We start from the raw sequence: 17,134 nt of genomic DNA, 5'->3' as shown, positions 1-17,134 counted from the left end.
CACAGCCCCCCCCCTTTGGCGGCGATTTTGGGGGTCCCCCCACCCCAAATTATGGGGGGGGGTTGGGGTCACACCCCCCAAATTATTGGGGTCACACCCCCCACCCCAAATTTGGGGGGGGGGATCAGTTATGGGGCTGAAACAGCCCCCAACCATGGGTTGGTTTTGGGGGGGGGTCCTCAGTTATGGGGAAATTTGGGGTCCCCCCACCCCAAATTATGGGGCGGGGTTGGGGTCACACCCCCCCAAATTATTGGGGTCACACACCCCACCCCAAATTTGGGGGGGCTCAGTTATGGGGCAGTTTCTGCCCCCAACCATGGGTTGGTTTTGGGGGGGGGGGGTCCCAATTATGGGGTAATTTGGGGGTCCCCCCACCCCAAATTATGGGGCAGGGTTGGGGTCACACCCCCCAAAATTATTTGGGGTCACACCCCCCACCCCAAATTTGGGGGGGGGGGATCAATTATGGGGCAGTTTCTGCCCCCCAACCACGGGTTGGTTTGGGGGGGGGGGTCCTCAGTTATGGGGAAATTTGGGGTCCCCCCACCCCAAATTATGGGGGGGGTTGGGGTCACACCCCCCCAAATTATTGGGGTCACACCCCCCCACCCCAAATTGGGGTGGGGCAGTTTCAGCCCCCCAACCATGGGTTGGTTTTGGGGGGGGGTCCCAGTTATGGGGAAATTTGGGGTCCCCCCAACCCAAATTATGGGCGGGGTTGGGGTCACACCCCCAAAATTATTGGGGTCACACCCCCCACCCCAAATTTGGGGGGGGGGGGATCAATTATGGGGCAGATTCTGCCCCCCAACCACGGGTTGGTTTGGGGGGGGGGGGTCCCAGTTATGGGGAAATTTGGGGTTCCCCCACCCCAAATTATGGGGCGGGGTTGGGGTCACACCCCCCAAATTATTTGGGGTCACACCCCCCCACCCCAAATTGGGGTGGGGATCAGTTGTGGGGCAGTTTTGGGGGGGGGGGGGTCCCAATTATGGGGAAATTTGGCGTCCCCCATGGATTGGTTTTGGGGGGGGTCCCAATTATTGAGAAATTTGGGGTCCCCCCAACCCCAAATTATGGGGGGGGGGTTGGGGTCACACCCCCCCAAATTATTGGGGTCACACCCCCCCACCCCAAATTTGGGGGGGGTCTCAGTTATGGGGCAGTTTCTGCCCCCCAACCATGGGTTGGTTTTGGGGGGGGGGGGTCCCAATTATGGGTTAATTTGGGGGTCCCCCCACCCCAAATTATGGGGGGGGGTTGGGGTCACACCCCCCAAATTATTGGGGTCACACTCCCCACCCCAATTTGGGGGGGGGCTCAGTTATGGGGCTGAAACAGCCCCCAACCATGGGTTGGTTTTGGGGGGGGTGTCCCAATTATGGGGAAATTTGGGGTCCCCCCACCCCAAATTATGGGGGGGTTGGGGTCACACCCCCCCAAATTATTGGGGTCACACCCCCCACCCCAAATTGGGGTGGGGATCAGTTGTGGGTCAGTTTTGGGGGGGGGGGGTCCCAATTATGGGGAAATTTGGGGTCCCCCATGGGTTGATTTGGGGGGGGTCCCAATTATGGGGTGATTTTGGGACCCCCTAAATTTTTGGGGTGTTTTCAGCCCCTCCCCCCCCCCGGGGACAATTTTGGGACCCCTAAATTGGGTTAATTTTGGGGTCCCTCAGTTATGGGGCACATCAGACCCCCCTCCCCACATTTTGGGGTCCCCCCCAGTTATGGGGCACTTCAGAGCCTCCCCCCCCCAATTATGTGGGTCAATTTTCAGACTCCCCCTTAAAACCACCCCCAAATTTCGGGGGCCTCTCCTGATGACGGGGTGGGTTTGGGGGGACCCCCAAATTTCTGTTTTGGCGGGAATTGGGCCCCACCCCCCGGATGTGGGGGCGGTTTGGGGGTTCCCGCGCCCCCTGACTCACCCCCGCCCCCGCCATGACGTCACCCCGGGGGCGTGGCTTAGGGAGGGGCGTGGTTCAGCCATTGGTGGTTAACAAGGGGGCGTGGCCTGAGGGGGGCGTGGCCGCTGGGTGCTGTTTTATCAATGAGGGGGCGTGGCCGCGCCGCGCGGTTTACTCAATGAGGGGCGTGGCTCCGCGGGTGGGCGTGGCTTAGCGCGCCATTCATGGGCAATGTGGGCGTGGCCTCGTGGGGTGTCCCCATTTTTGTCAATGGACGGGGCGTGGTTTGAGAGGAAGGGGCGGGGCCTGAGGGGGTTCCCCCGTCGCGCGTGGGGCGGGGGGCTCAGAGCGGCCACGGGGGGGCTCAGAGTGGCCACGGGGGGGCTCAGAGTGGCCATAGGGGGGTTCAGGGTGGCCATGGGGGGGTTCAGAGTGGCCATGGGGGGTCCCACGATCGGGCCCCTCCTGCTGCTGGTGGCTGGAGCCGGAGCGATGCTGCGGTGAGAGACCGGGCGGGGGTCCCGGGGGGGATTTTGGGGGGGTCCCGGATACCTGGGGGGGGAATTTGGGGGGTCACGGATACCTGGGGGGGGAAATTGGGGGGTCACGGATACCTGGGAAGAATTTGGGGGGGGTCCCGGATACCTGGGGGGGGATTTGGGGGGGGTCCTGGATACCTGGGGGTGTCCCGGATACCTGGGAAGAATTTGGGGGGGGTCCCGGATACCTGGGGGGTGTTTGGGGGGGGTCCCGGATACCTGGGAGGAATTTGGGGGGGGTCCCGGATACCTGAGGGGGAATTTGGGGGGTCACGGGTACCTGGGAAGAATTTTGGGGGGGGTCCTGGATACCCGGGGGGTGTTTGGGGGGGAGGTCCCGGATACCTGAGGGGAGAAATTGGGGGGTCACGGGTACCTGGGAAGAATTTTGGGGGGGGTCCCGGATACCTGGGGGTGTCCCGGATACCTGGGAAGAATTTGGGGGGGGGTCCTGGATACCTGGGGGGGGAAATTTGGGCCATCCCAGATACCTGGAAGGAATTTTGGGGGGGTCCCAGATACCTGGGGGGAGTTTTTTGGGGGTCTTTGAACACCTGGCGATTCTCGGGTGGGTGTTTGGGGGGGTTTCGTGGACACCTGGATACCCCCAGGTGGATTTTGGGGTTCCCGGTCCCTCCCAGGTGGATTTTGGGGTCCCCGGATGCCCTCGGGTGGATTTTGGGAGGGGTTTTGGGGTTCCCGATCCCTCCCAGGTTGATTTTGGGGTTCCCGGTCCCTCCCAGGTGGATTTTGGGGTTCCCGAATACCCCAGGTTGATTTTGGGGTTCCCGGTCCCTCCCAGGTTGATTTTGGGGTTCCTGGACGCTCCAGGTGGATTTTGGGAGGGGTTTTGGGGTTCCCGGTCATTCCCAGGTTGATTTTGGGGTTCCTGGACGCTCCAGGTGGATTTTGGGAGGGGTTTTGGGGTTCCCGGTCCCTCCCAGGTGGTTTTTGGGGGATCCCGGTCCCTCCCAGGTTGATTTTGGGGTTCCTGGATGCTCCAGGTTTATTTTGGGAGGGGTTTTGGGGTTCTCGGATGCCCTCGGGTGGATTTTGGGAGGGGTTTTGGGGTTCCCGGTCCCTCCCGGCGGGGGCGGGAACCGGTCGGACCCGCTCGGCCCCGGCCCCACCCTTAGGGCGTGACCCCCCCCGTGACCTTTGACCCCGGGGGTGACCCCAGAATTTGGGGACCATCCCCCATTAACCCCATGGAGCCACGAGGCAGCCCCTCATTAATTAACCTCATTAATGAACCTGATTAATCCCCCCCGCCCCGTTCAGCGCCGCGCCGCCCGCCCTTCATTAGCATAATTAATGCCATTAAGCTGATTAAGGTCACGGAGCGCCGTTAACCCCTTCGTGTCCCCCGCAGCATCCCCCTGGAGAGGGGCCCCTGGGTGCCCCCCAAATTTTGGGGGGGCGGGGGCGGCCCCCGAAGCCGCAGTGGGGGAGGGGCGGCGGCGCCCGCGCGGCTGCGGAACTTCATGGACGTGAGTGGGGGAGGGGCGGGGGAGGGACCCGGGGGGACACTGTGGGCATTGGGGACATTGGGGGGTCACAGGGACATTGGGGACATTGGGGACATTGGGAACATTGGGGACATTGGGGACATTGGGGACATCGGGGACATCGGGGACATTGGGGACGTTGGGGACATTGGGGGGATTGGGGACAGTGGGGACATTGGGGACATTGGGGACATTTGGGACATTGGGGGGGATTGGGGACATCGGGGACATTGGGGACATTGGGGGGATTGGGGACATTGGGGACAGGGGGACATTGGGGACATTGGGGGTCACAGGGACATTGGGGACATTGAGGACATTGGGGACATCGGGGGGACTGGGGACACGGGGACATGGGGGGGTCACGGGGACATTGGGGGGACATTGGGGACATTGGGGACATTGGGGGGATTGGGGACATTGGGGACAGGGGGACATTGGGGACATTGGGGGTCACAGGGATATTGGGGACATTGGGGACAGGGGGACACTGGGGACATTGGGGGGGATTGGGGACATTGGGGACACTGGGGGGGGTCACAGGGACATTGGGGACCTTAGGGACATTGGGGACATTTTGGGGTGTGGGGCACAGTGACACGGGGGATGTCCCAGCACCTTGGGGACATTTTGGGGGGTGGGGCACAGTGACACGGGGGATGTCCCAACACCTTGGGGACATTTTGGGGGTGCGGGGCAGCGACACGGGGGTGTCCCAGCACCTTGGGGACATTTTGGGGGATGGGGGGCAGTGACACGGGGATGTCCCACCACCTTGGGGACATTTTGGGGGGTGGGGGGCAGTGACACGGGGGGTGTCCCACCACCTTGGGGACATTTTGGGGGGTGGGGGGCAGTGACACGGGGATGTCCCAGCACCTTGGGGACATTTTGGGGGATGTGGGGCACAGTGACACAGGGGGGTCCCACCACCTTGGGGACAGTGCCGGGGTGCCGTCACCTCCCTGGGGACACCGCGGTGACCCCGTGTCCCCCCCCAGGCGCAGTACTACGGGGTGATCTCCCTGGGGACCCCCCCCCAGAATTTCAGCGTCGTGTTCGACACCGGCTCCGCCGACCTGTGGGTGCCCTCGTCCCGCTGCTGCCTGCTCTACCTGGCCTGCTGTGAGGGGCGGGGCCTAACGGGGCGGGGCCGGGTGGTGGGTGGGGCTTAATGGGGCGTGGCACAGTGAGTGGGTGTGGTTTGTGTGGTGGGTGGGGCATACTGGGGTGTGGCGGGGTTGAATGGGTGTGGTTTGGTGGGTGGGAGGGGCTTAGCAGGGCGTGGTGGGGTGAAATGGGCGTGGTTTGGTGAGTGGGAGGGGCCTAGGAGGGTGTGGCAATGTGGAATGGGTGTGGTTTGGGCAGTGGGTGGAGCCTATAAGGGCGTGGCATAGGGATTGGGTGTGGTTTGGATGGTGGGAGGGGCTTATCAGGGCGTGGCAATGTGGAATGGGTGTAGTTTGGGCAGTGGGAGGGGCCTAGGAAGGTGTGGCATGAGGAAGTGGGTGTGGTTTGGTCGGTGGGAGGGGCTTAACAGGGCGTGGCAATGTGGGATGGGTGTGGTTTTGGTGGTGGGAGGGGCTTAGCAGGGCGTGGCATGAGGAACTGGGTGTGGTTTGGTGGGTGGGAGGGGCTTAGGAGGGCGTGGCATTGTAGAATGGGTGTGGTTTGGGATGTGGGTGGAGCCTAACAGGGCGTGGCAGGGTGGAATGGGTGTGGTTTGGGCGGTGGGTGGGGCTTAACAGGGCGTGGCAGGAAAATAGGGGCGTGGTTTCAGTGGTAGGCGTGGCTTAGCAGGGTGGAATGGGCGTGGTCTGTTGGGGAATGGGTGTGGTTTAAAGTGGGGTGGGCGTGGTCTGACGCGGGTGGGCGTGTCCCCGCAGGGCTCCACCCCCACTACCACTCGCTGCTGTCCTGCACCCACCGGCCCAACGGCACCGAATTCGGCATCAGCTACGGCAGCGGCAGCCTGAGGGGCTTCCTCAGCACCGACACGCTCACGGTGGGGAGGGGTCCTGGGGAGGGGTCCTGGGGGTCCCTGGGGGTCCCTGGGGGTCCCTGGGGGTCCCTGGGGAGGGATCCTGGGGGTCCTGGAGGTCCTGGGGAGGGGTTCTGGGGGTCCCTGGGGGTCCTGGGGAGGGGTCCTGGGGGGGGTCCTGGGGGTCCCTGGGGGTCCTGGGGAGGGGTCCTGGGGGTCCCTGAGGGTCCCTGGGGGTCCTGGGGAGGGGTCCTGGGGGTCCTGGCAGGGTTCTGGGGGTCCTGGGGCTTCCTCAGCACCGACACGCTGACGGTGGGGAGGGGTCCCTGGGGGTCCCTGTGGGTCCCTGGGGAGGGGTCCCGGAGGTCTCTGAGCACTGACACGCTGACGGTGGGGAGGGGTCCCTGGGGAGGGGTCCTGGGGGTCCCTGGGGGTCCCTGGGGGTCCCTGGGGCTTCCTCAGCACCGACACGCTCACGGTGGGCGGGGGTCCCTGGGGGTCCCTGGGGAGGGGTCCTGGGGGTCCTGGGGGTCCTGGGAGGGGTCCTGGGGGTTCCTGAGCACCGACACCTCAGTGGACATGGTGATGTCACTGTCACTGTGTCACCGTGTCACTGTCACCGTGTCCCTGTCCCTGTCCCCATGCAGGTGTCCAACGTCTCGGTGGCCATGGCAATGTCACTGTCACCATGTCACTGTCACCATGTCACTGTATCACTGTCACCATGTCCCTGTGTCACTGTGTCACCGTGTCCCTGTCCCTGTCCCTGTCCCCACGCAGGTGTCCAACATCTTGGTGACCATGGTGATGTCACTGTCACCGTGTCACTGTTACTATGTCACTGTCCCTGTGTCACTGTGTCAGTGTCACTATCCCTGTGTCCCTGTGTCACCGTGTCCCTGTGTCACTGTCCCTGTGTCAGTGTCCCTGTGTCACTTTCCCTGTGTCACTGTCTCTGTCCCTGTGTCCCGGCGTCACTGTCTCTGTCCCTGTGTCCCGTGTCCCTGTGTCACCATGTCACCATTTCCCTGTCCGTGTCCCCATGCAGGTGTCCAACATCTCGGTGGCCATGGTGATGTCACTGTCCCTGTGTCCCTGTCACTGTCACCGTGTCACTGTCCCTGTGTCATTGTCCCTGTGTCACCGTGTCCCCATGTCACCGTGTCACTGTCACCGTGTCACTGTCCCCATGTCACCGTGTCCCTGTCCCTGTGTCACCGTGTCACCGTGTCCATGTCCCCGCAGGTGTCCAATGTCTCAGTGCCCAACCAGACGTTCGCCGAGGCGGTGGCACCGTGTCACCGTGTCCCTGTCCCCATGTCACCATGCCACCGTGTCATTGTCACTGTCACCATGTCCCTGTCCCTGTGTCACCATGTCACCGTGTCACCGTGTCCCTGTCCCTGTCCGTGTCCCCGCAGGTGTCCAACGTGTCGGTGCCCAACCAGACGTTCGCGGAGGCGGTGGCACTGTGTCACTGTGTCATTGTCCCTGTCACTGTCACCATGTCACTGTCACTGTCCCTGTGTCACCGTGTCACCGTGTCCCCTGTGTCACTGTCACTGTGTCCCTGTGTCACTGTGTCCCTGTCCCTGTGTCCCCATGTCACCGTGTCACCGTGTCCCCGCAGGTGTCGAATGTCTCGGTGCCCAACCAGACATTCACCGAGGCGGTGTCACTGTGTCACTGTGTCCCTGTGTCCCTGTGTCACTGTCCCTGTGTCACCGTGTCACTGTCACCGTGTCCCTGTCCTTGTCCCCATGCAGGTGTCCAACGTGTCGGTGCCCAACCAGACGTTCACCAAGGCGGTGGCACTGTGTCACCATGTCACCGTGTCACTGTCACTGTCACTGTCACTGTCCCTGTCCCTGTCCCCACAGGTGTCGAACGTGTCGGTGCCCAACCAGATGTTCACCAAGGCGGTGTCACTGTCACTGTCCCCATGTCCCTGTGTCACCATGTCACCGTGTCCCTGTCCCTGTCCCCACAGGTGTCCAACGTGTCGGTGCCCAACCAGACGTTTGCCGAGGCGGTGGCGCTGCCCGGCTTGGCCTTCGCGGCGGCGCGCTTCGACGGCGTGCTGGGCCTGGCGTACCCCGGCGCCGCCGCCGGCCCCGCGCGCCCCGTGTTCGACAGCATGATGGGGCTGGGGCTGTTCCGCAACAACGTCTTCTCCTTCTACCTGCGCAGGTACGGACACCTGGGGGCACCTGGGTACGGCTGGGGACACCTGGGGGCACCTGGGGGCACCTGGGATCACCTGGGGACACCTGGGGGCACCTGGGGGCACCTGGGGACACCTGGGGGCACCTGGGGGCACCTGGGGACACCTGGGGGCACCTGGGGACACCTGGGGACACCTGGGGGCACCTGGGGACACCTGGGCACGGCTGGGATCACCTGGGGACACCTGGGGACACCTGGGCACACCTGGGCACACCTGGGCACACCCAGAACACCCTGAAATAGCCCTGATCCAGCCCTGAGCATGCCCCAAATACACCCCCAAATACACCCAAAATAACCCCAAAATACACACAAAAGAGCACCCAAAATAATGCACAAATACACCCAAAAAACCCCCCAAATACACCCAAAATAACCCCCAAACTAACCCCAAATACACCCTAAATACACCCAAAATAACCCCAAAATACACCCAAAATACACCCAAAATAATGCACAAATACACCCAAAATAATGGACAAATACACCCAAAATAATGCACAAATACACCCAAAATAATGGACAAATACACCCCCAAACTAACCCCCAAATACACCCAAAATAACCCCAAATACACCAAAACTAACCCTTAAACAAACCCCAAATACACCCAAAATAACCCCAAATACACCCCAAAATAACCCCAAAATAACCCCCAAATTAACCCCAAATACATCCAAACTAACCCCCAAACTAACCCCAAAATAACCCCAAATACACCCAAAATAATGCACAAATACACCCAAAATAATGCACAAATACACCCAAAATAATGCACAAATACACCCAAAATAATGCACAAATACACCCAAACTAACCCCAAAATACACCCAAAATAACACCCAAACTAACCCCAAATACACCCCAAAATAATGCACAAATACACCCAAACTAACCCCCAAATTATCCCCAAATACACCCAAACTAACCCCAAATACACCCTAAATACACCCAAAATAACCCACAAAATAACCCCAAATACACCCCAAACAATGCACAAATACATCCCCAAACTAACCCCAAATACACCCAAACTAACCCCAAATACACCCAAAACAACCCCCAAATACACCAAAACTAACCCTTAAACTAACCCCAAATACACCCAAAATAACCCCCGAATACACCCAAACTAACCCCCAAACTAACCCCAAATACACCCAAACTAACCCCAAATACACCCAAAAGAATGCACAAATACACCCAAACTAACCACAAATACACCCAAAACAATGCACAGATACACCCCCAAACTAACTCCAAGTACACCCCAAATACACCCCAAAACTAATCCCAAATACACCCAAAATAACCCCTAAATACACCGAAAATAACCCCAAATACACCCAAACTACACCTGGAGTAACCCCAAATTTCCTCTGGGACCCCCCCGGGACTCCCCAGATCCCCTCTGGGACACCCCTGGGACCCCCAGATCCCCTCCAGGATCCCCCTGGGACCCCCAAATCCCCTCTGGGACCCCCCTGGGACCCCAAATCCCCCCTGAAATCCCCTCTGGGACCCCCCTGGGACCCCCAAATTTCCCCTGGGACCCCCAAGCCCCCCCTGACACCCCATTTCACCCATGGGTGCAGCGGGGCGTCGGAGGGCGACGGGGGGGAGCTGCTTTTGGGGGGCATCGACGAGCGGCTCTTCGAGGGACCCCTGCACTACGTCCCCGTCACCCGAAAGAGCTACTGGCAGGTGCACATGGACAGGTGAGGCACCCCCAAACCCCCCCAAAATCCCCCCAAAATCCCCTCCCCCAGATTCCCAAAGACCCCCCCAAAATTCCTCCCTGGACCATCCCAAAATACCCCCTCGAAATTCCCAAAGACTTCCCCAAATTCCCTCTGAATTACCCCAAAATCTCCCCTCAAAATTCCCAAAGACCCCCCCAAAATTCCTCCCTGCACCATCCCAAAATCCCCCCTCGAAATTCCCAAAGACTTCCCCAAATTCTCCCTGAATTACCCCAAAATCCCCCCTCAAATCCCCCCAAAATCCCCCCAAAATCCCCTCCCCAGATTCCCAAAGACCCCCCCAAAATTCCTCCTATGACTGTCCCAAAATCCCCCCTCAAAAATCCTAAAGACTTCCCCAAATTCCCTCTGAATTATCCCAAAATCTGCCCCCCAAATCAGACCTAGACCCTCCCAAAATCCCCCCTCGAAATTCCCAAAGACCTCCCCAAATTCCCCCTGAATTACCCCAAAATCTGCCCCCAAATCCCCCCAAAATCCCCTCCCCAGATTCCCCAAGACCCCCCCAAAATTCCTCCCTGCACTCTCCCAAAATCCCCCCTCAAAATTCCCAAAGACTTCCCCAAATTCCCCCTGAATTACCCCAAAATCCACCCCCAAATCCCCCCAAAATCCCCTCCCCCAGATTCCCAAAGACCCCCCCAAAATTCCTCCCAGGACCCTCCCAAAGTCCCCCCTCGAAATTCCTAAAGACTTCCCCAAATTCCCCCTGAATTACCCCAAAATCCTCCCATCCAAATTCCCCGAGACCACCCCCCCAAATGCCCCCTGACCCCTCAAACAGCCGCCACAGCCCCCCTAAAAACCCCCTGACCCCTCTGAGTGACCCCAAAACCCCCCTAAAACCCCCCAGACCCCTCGAATTGCCCCCAAAATCCCCCTTTTAACTGCCCCTGACCCCTCTGAGTGACCCCCACCCCCTCTGAGTGACCCCAAAGACCCCCTAAAAGCCCCCTGACCCCTCAAAATACCCCAAACCCCCCTTTAACTGCCCCCACCCCCTCTGAGTGACCCCAAAACCGCCCTAAGTGCCCCTGGACCCCTCTAAGTGCCCCCACAGCCCCCCTTTAACTGCCCCTGACCCCTCTGAGTGACCCCAAAGACCCCCTAAGTGCCCCCTGACCCCTCTGAGTGACCCCCTGACCCCCCTAAGTGCCCCCTGACTCCTCAAAATGCCCTCAAAATCCCCCCTAAGTGCCCCCTGACCCCTCAAACTACCCCCAAAATTCCCCTTTAACTGTCCCTGACCCCTCTGAGTGACCCCAAAACCCCCTTTAACTGCCCCTGACCCCTCAAAATACCCCAAAATCCCCCCTTTAACTGCCCCCCACCCCCTCTGAGTGCCCCCAAAGCCCCCCTAAAAGCCCCCTGACCCCCCTAAGTGCCCCCAAAGCCCCCCTAAGTGCCCCCCACCCCCTCTGAGTGACCCCAAAACCCCTCTTAGTGCCCCCTGAGCCCCTCTGAGTGACCCCCACCCCCTCTGAGTGACCCCAAAGCCGCCCTAACTGCCCCCTGACCCTTCAAACTGACCCCAAATCCCCCCTTTAACTGCCCCTGACCCCTCAAACTGCCCCAAACCCCCCTTTAACTGCCCCCAAAGACCCCCTAAGTGCCCCCTGACCCCTCAAAATACCCACAAAACCCCTCTAAGTGCCCCCTGATCCCTCTGAGTGACCCCCACTCCCTCTGAGTGACCCCAAAGACCCCCTAAGTGCCCCCTGACCCCTCAAAATGCCCCCAAAGACCCCCTAAAAGCCCCTGACCCCTCGAATTGCCCCCAAGGCCCCCCTTTAAGTGCCCCCTGACCCCTCAAACTGCCCCCAAAACCCCTCTAAAAGCCCCCTGAGCCCTCTGAGTGACCCCAAATCCTGCCCTTTAACTGCCCCTGACCCCTCAAACTACCCCAAAATCTCCCCTTTAACTGCCCCTGACCCCCCTAAAAACCCCCTGACCCTTCTGAGTGACCCCAAAACCCCCCTAAGTGCCCCCTGACCCCTCAAACTGCCCCCAAATCCCCCCTTTAACTGCCCCTGACCCCTCTGAGTGACCCCAAAACCCCCCTAAAACCCCCCGGACCCCTCAAACTGCCCCCAAAGACCCCCTAAAAGCCCCCTGACCCCAAAACCTCCCTTTAACTGCCCCCCACCCCCTCTGAGTGCCCCCAAATCCCCCCTTTAACTGCCCCTGACCCCTCAAACTGCCCCCACAGCCCCCCTAAAAGCCCCCTGACCCCTCAAACTACCCCAAAATTCCCCTTTAACTGCCCCTGACCCCTCTGAATGACCCCAAAACCCCCCTAAGTGACCCCTGACCCTCTGAGTGTCTCCCTGACCCCTCCAAGTGCCCCCAAAGACCCCCTAAAAGCCCCCTGACCCTTCAAACTACCCCCAAACCCCCTTGACCCACCCAACGCCCCCTCTGAGTGACCCCAAAGCCCCCCTAAGTGCCCCCGGACCCCTCAAACTGCCCCCAAATCCCCCCTTTAACTGCCCCTGACCCCTCAAAATACCCCCAAAACCCCCCTAAAAGCCCCCTGACCCCCTAACTGCCCCCTGACCCCTCAAAATACCCCCAAAGCCCTCCTTAAACTGCCCCTGACCCCTAAAACTGACCCCAAAACCCCTCTAAGTGCCCCCTGACCCCTCAAAATACCCTCAAAATCCCCCCTTAAACTGCCCTGACCCCTCTGAGTGACCCCAAAACCCCCCGGACCCCTCGGATTGCCCCTAAAATCCCCCCTTTAACTGCCCCTGACCCCTCAAAATACCCCCAAAACCCCCCTTAAAGTGCCCCTGACCCCCCTAAGTGACCCCAAAATCCCCCCTAAGTGCCCCATGACCCCTCTGAGTGACCCCAAATCCCCCTTTAACTGCCCCTGACCCCTCTAAGTGCCCCTGACCCCTCAAACTGCCCCCAAACCCCCTTTTCCGCCCCCCGCCCCCCCCCAGGGTGTCGGTGGGGTCCCCGGGGGTCGCGGGGTGCCGGGACCCCCCCCTGTGCCGGGGGGGCTGTGAGGCCATCGTGGACACGGGGACGTCGCTGATCACCGGGCCCAGCGCCGAGGTCACCGCGCTGCACCGCGCCCTGGGGGGGTTCCGCGCCCTGCAGGGACAGGTGCGGACCCCCTAAATCACCCGGGACCCCCAAAAATCACCACGGACCCCCTAAAAACCACCAGGGACACCTGGGACCCCCAGTACCCTCAGGGATCCGCAGGGACCCCCGGGACCCCCAAAAACCACCACGGACCCCCTAAAAACCCCCGGGAGCCCTAAAAACTCCCGGGACCCCCACAGACACCCGGGACCCCCCAAAGAACCCCGGGACCCCCTAAAAACCACCACGGACCCCCGGGACCCCCTAAAAACCCACAAAACCCCCGGGACCCCCAGGGATCCGCAGGGACCCCCGTGACCCCCAAAAAACTCTCAGGGATCCCCGGGACCCCCAAAAAACCCCCGGGACCTCCTAAAACACCCCGGGGACCCCCACAGACCCCCACGGACCCATGGGTGGGGGGCTCTGAGTGACCCCTTGACCCCCCGGGTCCTCTTTGGGTGGGGGTCCCTGAGTGTCCTCGGGGGGGGGGGTGGGTGACACCCAGGGGTCCCCCTGTCCCCGAGGGGGGGGGGTGGGTGACACCCAAGGGTGCCCCTGTCCCCTGGGGGGGGTGGGTGAAACCCAGGGGTGCCTCAGGGTGGGTGGGTGACACCCAGGGGTCCCCTCAGGGGGGGATGGGTGACACCCAGAGGTGCCCTTGGGGGGGGTGGGTGACACCCAGGGGTCCCCTCAAAGGTGGGTGACACCCAAGGGTCCCCTCAGGAGGGGTGGGTGACACCCAAGGGTGCCCCTGTCCCCTCGGGGGGGTGGGTGACACCCAGGGGTGCCCTCAGGGGGGGTGGGTGACACCCAGGGGTCCCCTCGGTGGGGGTGGGTGACACCCAAGGGTGCCGCAGTCCCCTCAGGGGTGGGTGGGTGGCACCCAAGGGTGCCGCTCCCCTCACCCGGTGTCCCCGCAGTACGTGACCGAGTGTGACAAGGTGCAGTCACTGCCCAACGTCACCTTCGCGCTGTCGGGGGCCGAGTTCACACTCAGCGCTGAGGAGTACGTGCTGCAGGTGGGGCTGGCACCTGGCACCTGTCACCTGTCACCTGTGTGTCACCTGTCACCTGTCACCTGTGTCACCCTGTGTCACCTGTGTCACCTGTCACCTGTGTCACCTGTGTCACCTGTCACCTGTGTGTCACACCTGTGTCACCTGTGTCATCTGTGTGTTACCTGTGTCACTTGTGTCACCTGAGTGTCACCTGTGTCACCTGTGTCACACCTGTCACCTGTGTCACCTGTGTGTCACACCTGTGTCACCTGTGTGTCACCTGTGTCACCTGTGTGCCACCTGTGTCACCTGGGTGTCACCTGTGTCCCTGTGTCCCCCCCATCACCATCGTGTCCCCATGTCCCCGTGTCCCCCATCACCACCATGTCCCCGTGTCCCTATGTCACCGCCATGTCCCCCTGTCACCACTGTGTCCCCGTGTCCCCGTGTCCTTCCTGTTCCCAGCTTTGTCCCCATGTCCCCATGTCCCCATGTCACCCCCATGTCCCCATGTCCCCATGTCACCCCCCGTGTCCCTGTGTCACTGCCATGTCCCCGTGTCCCCGTGTCCCCATGTCACCGCTGTGTCCCCATTGTGTCCCCATGTCCCTACGTCCCCATGTCCCCCATCACCCCCATGCCACCCCCCTGTCACCCACCGTGTCCCCATGTCCCCATGTCCCCATGTCACCGCCGTGTCCCCATGGCCTCCAACACCACCATGTCCCCATGTCCCCATGTCACCCCTGTGTCCCCCTGTCACCCCTGTGTCCCCATGTCCCTGTGCCACCCCCGTGTCCCCATGTCCCCGTGTCCCCGTGTCCCCCAGTCACCGCCATGTCCCCGTGTCACTGCCATGTCCCCATGTCCCCGTGTCCCCGTGTCCCTCCTGTTCCCAGCTTTGTCCCCATGTCCCCATGTCCCCGTGTCCCCCCATCACCGCCATGTCCCCCTGTCACTGCCATGTCCCCATGTCCCTGTGTCCCCATGTCCCCCTGTCACTGCCATGTCCCCATGTCCCCCTGTGTGCCCCTGTCACTGCCGTGTCCCCATGTCCCCATGTCACCCCCATGTCCCCCTGTCATCCCTGCGTCCCCATGTCCCCTTGTCACCGCTATGTCCCCCTGTCACCGCCATGTCCCCGTGTCCCTGTGTCCCTGTGCCATCCCCATGTCCCCATGTCCCTCTGTAACCGCCATGTCCCCATGTCCCCATGTCCCTGTGTCACCGCCGTGTCCCCATGTCCCTGTGTCCCTCATGTCCCCATCCTTCTCCTTGTCCCCCCATCACCACCGTGTCCCCATGTCCCCATGTCACCGCCATGTCCCCGTGTCCCCCCGTCACCGCCGTGTCCCCATGTCCCTGTGCCACCCCCGTGTCCCCGTGTCCCCATGTCCCTGTGTCACTGCCGTGTCCCCATTTCACTGCCATGTCCCCGTGTCCCCATGTCCCCGTGTCACCCCCATGTCCCCCATGTCACCACCGTGTCCCCATGTCCCCATGTCACCCTGTCCCTGCCATGTCCCCATGCCCCCCCTGTGTCCCCGTGTCCCCATGTCCCCGTGTCACCGCCGTGTCCCCATATCCCTGTGCCACCGCCATGTCCCCATGTCCCCATGTCCCCCTGTCACCGCCATGTCCCCGTGTCCCCCCTGTGTCCCTGTGTCCCCATGTCCCTGTGCCACCCCCATGTCCCCATGTCCCTCTGTCACCATGTCCCCATGTCACTGCCGTGTCCCCGTGTCCCTCCTGTTCCCAGCTTTGTCCCCATGTCCCCATGTCCCCGCCGTGTCCCCATGCCACCCCGTGTCCCCGTGTCCCCATGTCACCGTGCCCTGTGTCCCCATGTCACCCCTGTCCCCCCGTGTCCCCAGGTGTCCCAGCCGGGGTCCCTGACGTGCATCAGCGGGTTCATGGCTCTGGACATTCCCCGTCCCGCGGGGCCGCTCTGGATCCTCGGGGACGTGTTCCTGGCGCGGCACTACGCCGTCTTCGACCGCGACCGCGACCGCCTGGGGCTGGCCCGCAGCCGCCAGCACCCCGGGGACATCTGAGGGACCCTGGGGACCCTGGGGACACCCTAAGCACACCCCCAGGACGCCCCGGGGCACCCTGAGGCACCCCCAGGATACCCCAGGACATCCCAAGGACACCCCCAGGACACCCCAGGGACCCCTGAGGCACCCTGGGGACACCCTGGGGACACACTGGGGACATCTGGGGGCACCCTGGGGACACCCTAAGCACACCCCCAGTACACCCTGGGGACCCCTGAGGCACCCAGGACACCCTGAGCACACCCCCAGGACGTCCCCAGGACATCCCCAGGACACCCCAGGGACCCCTGAGGCACCCTGGGGACCCTGGGGACACCCTGGGGACACCCTGGGGACATGCCCAGGACACCTCGGGGACACCTGAGACACCCCCAGGGACTCCTGAGGCACCCAGGACACCCTGAGCACACCCCAAGGACGTCCCCAGGACATCCCCAGGACACCTGAGGCACCCAGGACACCCCAGGACATCCCCAGGACATCCCCAGGACCCCTGAGGCACCCTGGGGACACCCTGGGGACATCTGGGGACACCCTGGGGACATCCTGAGCACATCCCCAGGACACCCCGGGGCGCCCTGAGGCACCCCAGGAACACCCCCAGGACATCCCCAGGACACCTGAGGCACCCGGGACACCCTGGGGACACCCTGGGGACACACTGGGGACACACTGGGGATACCCCCAGGACGCCCCAGGGACTCCTGAGGCACCCCGGGACACCCTGGGGACACTCTGGGGACACCCCTAGGACGCCCCGGGGCCCCCTGAGGCACCCCAGGACATCTCAAGGACACCCCCAGGATACCCCGGGGCCCCCTGAGGCACCCCAGGACATCTCAAGGACACCCCCAGGATACCCCGGGGACCCCTGAGGCACCCCAGGGACACCCCCAGGACGTCCCCAGGACATCCCCAGGACACCTTAGGGACCCCTGATGCACCCGGGACACCCTGGGGACACTCTGGGGACACCCCCAGGACACCCCGGGGACCCCTGAGGCACCCCAGGACACCCCAAGGACACCCCCAGGACACCTCGGGATGA

General features: G+C 62.1%; 1 protein-coding gene across 1 annotated transcript; it reads left to right on the top strand.

Moving 5' to 3' along the window:
• The first annotated feature begins 2,311 nt into the window (after positions 1–2,311).
• On the top strand, positions 2,312–16,102 carry LOC121468878 (cathepsin D-like). The gene is made up of 9 exons (XM_072921483.1): positions 2,312–2,415; positions 3,827–3,944; positions 4,964–5,087; positions 5,849–5,967; positions 7,934–8,133; positions 9,765–9,887; positions 12,881–13,046; positions 13,952–14,050; positions 15,904–16,102. The coding sequence occupies exons 1-9, from the start codon at positions 2,333–2,335 to the stop codon at positions 16,081–16,083; spliced, it is 1,212 nt and encodes a 403-aa protein (XP_072777584.1). The 5' UTR covers positions 2,312–2,332; the 3' UTR covers positions 16,084–16,102.
• The last annotated feature ends 1,032 nt before the right edge of the window (positions 16,103–17,134 follow it).

Source organism: Taeniopygia guttata, chromosome 37 (genome assembly GCF_048771995.1).
Source record: "Taeniopygia guttata chromosome 37, bTaeGut7.mat, whole genome shotgun sequence".
NCBI lineage: Eukaryota > Metazoa > Chordata > Aves > Passeriformes > Estrildidae > Taeniopygia > Taeniopygia guttata.
This window is presented reverse-complemented; position numbering and strand designations above follow the sequence as displayed.